This window comes from Lipotes vexillifer, unplaced genomic scaffold (assembly GCF_000442215.2).
Source record: "Lipotes vexillifer unplaced genomic scaffold, Lipotes_vexillifer_v1.1 scaffold1545, whole genome shotgun sequence".
Taxonomy (NCBI): domain Eukaryota; kingdom Metazoa; phylum Chordata; class Mammalia; order Artiodactyla; family Lipotidae; genus Lipotes; species Lipotes vexillifer.
In genome coordinates this window covers 537,394-539,971 of record NW_006789763.1, presented here as the reverse complement: position 1 = coordinate 539,971, position 2,578 = coordinate 537,394, and the positions used below count along the sequence as shown (strand labels likewise).

The following is a 2,578-nucleotide window of genomic DNA, read 5'->3' as shown; positions in this document are numbered from 1 at the left end:
GGGAAAGAGGGTTAGAGATCCGAGGGAGCTGGGGGCAGGGCTGCGTGCCGAGCGCAGTTGATAGCTCTGATTGACTGGTTGCTCAGCCCGGCTTTATTATTTCAAATTAGACGTGCATCGCACACAAGTGGAAACATAAATCTTCAATATAAGAAAGAGCCTCCGAACATCGGAAGCAGAAAAACCGTTTCTTCCCAGGTCCCGGTAAAGGGGCCGGCGAAAAGACTGATTGCCACCAGCTGAGACAGATGGTTTCCTTTAACTTTGGAATCTGCTATTTTTAATTACTTGTATTAATTTTGCATGAGATGTATCGGCTCCAGGAGGAAGCTTAGAGAAGGCTGTTAGCATCCCTGGAAGAAACGGACACAAAGCTCCGACTTGCCCTTTCTCACCTCCAAGTTTTTTCTTACCTCACCCTCCCTCGTCGCCTAGATCACCCTTTGCATGCTCAGGAAAGACGTGAGTTTACCTTGCTAAAAGTTGGTCCTGAGTAAAAGAGAGGAGGGGAAGAAAGCTGAGGGCATTTGCAGGAGCGTTTACATAAATGATCGTTGATCCGAAGCTGCAAATAAATTTTCCGAGACACTCCGGGGCACGTGCAACAGATTTCAGTCTGAATATCCGCAGGCAAATCATCTAAAGGAGAATGCACCTCATACACATTTTGCTGAGGGGGCGGGGAAAGGCGGTCGTGGTAGGGGGCGGGGGGGGGAAGAACAATATAGGCTGGTCTTAATTTACCGCGACACATTACGTTTAATTTTTTTAAAAAAACCTATACAATTCATGTGTCTTTAAGTGTAAACAGTAACCTCGGAATTTAGGGTAAATTCTCGCTGAGTCTGCTCCTTTTACAGCCTTTTCCCTTGAACAGGAGTTTAAAGACATGATGTAAAGAGAAAGTAAAGGATGTTTGTGGTCCTGCTCACTGCTGTCTCTGGCACTGTTCCTAATGGAGAGTGTTTGCAATATAAAGGGTTCTTTGCGAAATAGTCTCGGAGGTCACTCACCTTCGGATAAAAGGCTTTGCCCCTTTGCCAGGAGATGGAGGGAGCCGGGGGAAGAACGGGGGGAGGGGAGAGAGGGTCGAGCGTGTAGACGTTTTTGTTGCGATTCCCTCTGGGAATTTCGAGGATTAACAAATCTGGAGTAGGTATAGCTGACTTTTCGATGACTACCTGGATTTGCATTTATTTTGTATGACCTCTTTGATGACTGACAGGCTCACTAGGGGAAGAAGTGTCTGGAAAGAGGACAGTGGAGGGGGGGCGGGGGGGGCGGGGGGTGTAAGACTCCACCTCTCCGTGCCAGCCCCCAGCTCCCGTCCTGGCCTGCAGGCCGCAGCCCCACAGGGGTGGGCGGGGCCCAGGCAGCCCGGCAGCTCTGAGCCAGGCCAGGCCCCCGTCCCCGCCCCCACTCACGAGGACGACAGGAAGAGATCGGCCAGGTGGAAGAAGCGGGCCCGGTACTTGACGTGGAAGACAGACGGGTCGAGCAGGCCATACAGCTTCCGGTAGAAACCAGGGTACTCCCTGTTGGGGGAGGCAAGTGACGGAGCACGTATCGGGTAGAGCCACAAACAGGACAGATCACGAATCCCGGCCGGGGTCACGGATGAACGGGCAGAGCTGAAAAGCTCTCAGACCCCCGAGGCAGACACTCACAGGTTGTGCTTATGAATCAGGATGAAGAGTCCGTTCAAAGCCAAGAGGCTGACGGCTCCACCTGCAAACAGACACGCAGCCGTGGAGCCCAACCCAACGGCACACCCCCGCCCGGGGACGCTGGTCACAGCCCTGCCGCGCACCCCCACCCCCACCCCCACCCCGTCCCGCTGCTCCTGGCTCCGGGGCCGCCAGGCGCTCCCTGCTCACCGACGTCACAGGCGCGGGCGAGGAAGTCGATCATGAGGCTGGGCTGCGCCAGGTGAGGCAGGATGGAGTCGTGCATGATCACCAGCACCTTCTTGCAGATGCGGAGAGGCAGCTGCCGGAAGCAGCAGGTCAGGTCGGGTGCGGCTGGAGCCCAGCCCTGGGGGCCCTCCCCCACCCCTACCTGGTGCTTGAGGAAGCCGAGCCACATCTGCTGGAAGGCCTTCCTGTGCTCCTGCGGGGAAGCGGCAGGGGTGGGCGTGCCCCACGCTCCCAATCGTGCCCCCTCCTCCTGCCTCTGGTAGGGAGCCAGGGCCTAAGAAGCCCCAGCGAGAGAACACCTCCCTCTCGGCCACAGGCCCTGTGTTCACAGCCGCCCTGGCAGTGACACTCAGCCCCAGAGAGGTCTGGGCAGGCCGCCTCTGACCTCCGGGAACCGTGCCTGGGCCCTCGGGGCCTCCTGTGACCCCAGTGGCTGACAAGGCCAGGACGGGGGCGCTGGCCCAGGACCGGGGGATTCCCAGGGAAAGCACCACCCACCCTGGGCGTCTCACCCTCAGATGAACGACCTTCCACTTGTCCGAGAGCTCTGCAGATACAGCGAGGGGTCACCCGACACGGGAGAAGGCCGGGCCCCTGCCCTCCCGCCCTCCCGCCCTCCCAGCCCCGGCGCTTACCCGCGCGCTTCACGTAGAAGCTGGAGG

General features: G+C 57.8%; 1 protein-coding gene across 1 annotated transcript in view; it reads right to left on the bottom strand.

Moving 5' to 3' along the window:
- Positions 1-2,578, bottom strand: part of NOC4L (nucleolar complex associated 4 homolog) — an 8,229-nt gene that overhangs the window by 3,613 nt on the left and 2,038 nt on the right. Inside the window, 6 exon segments of the mRNA XM_007462797.1 lie at positions 1,425-1,535; positions 1,668-1,728; positions 1,878-1,989; positions 2,059-2,109; positions 2,429-2,463; positions 2,552-2,578. The exon segment at positions 2,552-2,578 is cut by the window's right edge and continues 10 nt beyond it. Of these exon segments, the coding sequence (XP_007462859.1) occupies positions 1,425-1,535; positions 1,668-1,728; positions 1,878-1,989; positions 2,059-2,109; positions 2,429-2,463; positions 2,552-2,578 (397 nt within the window).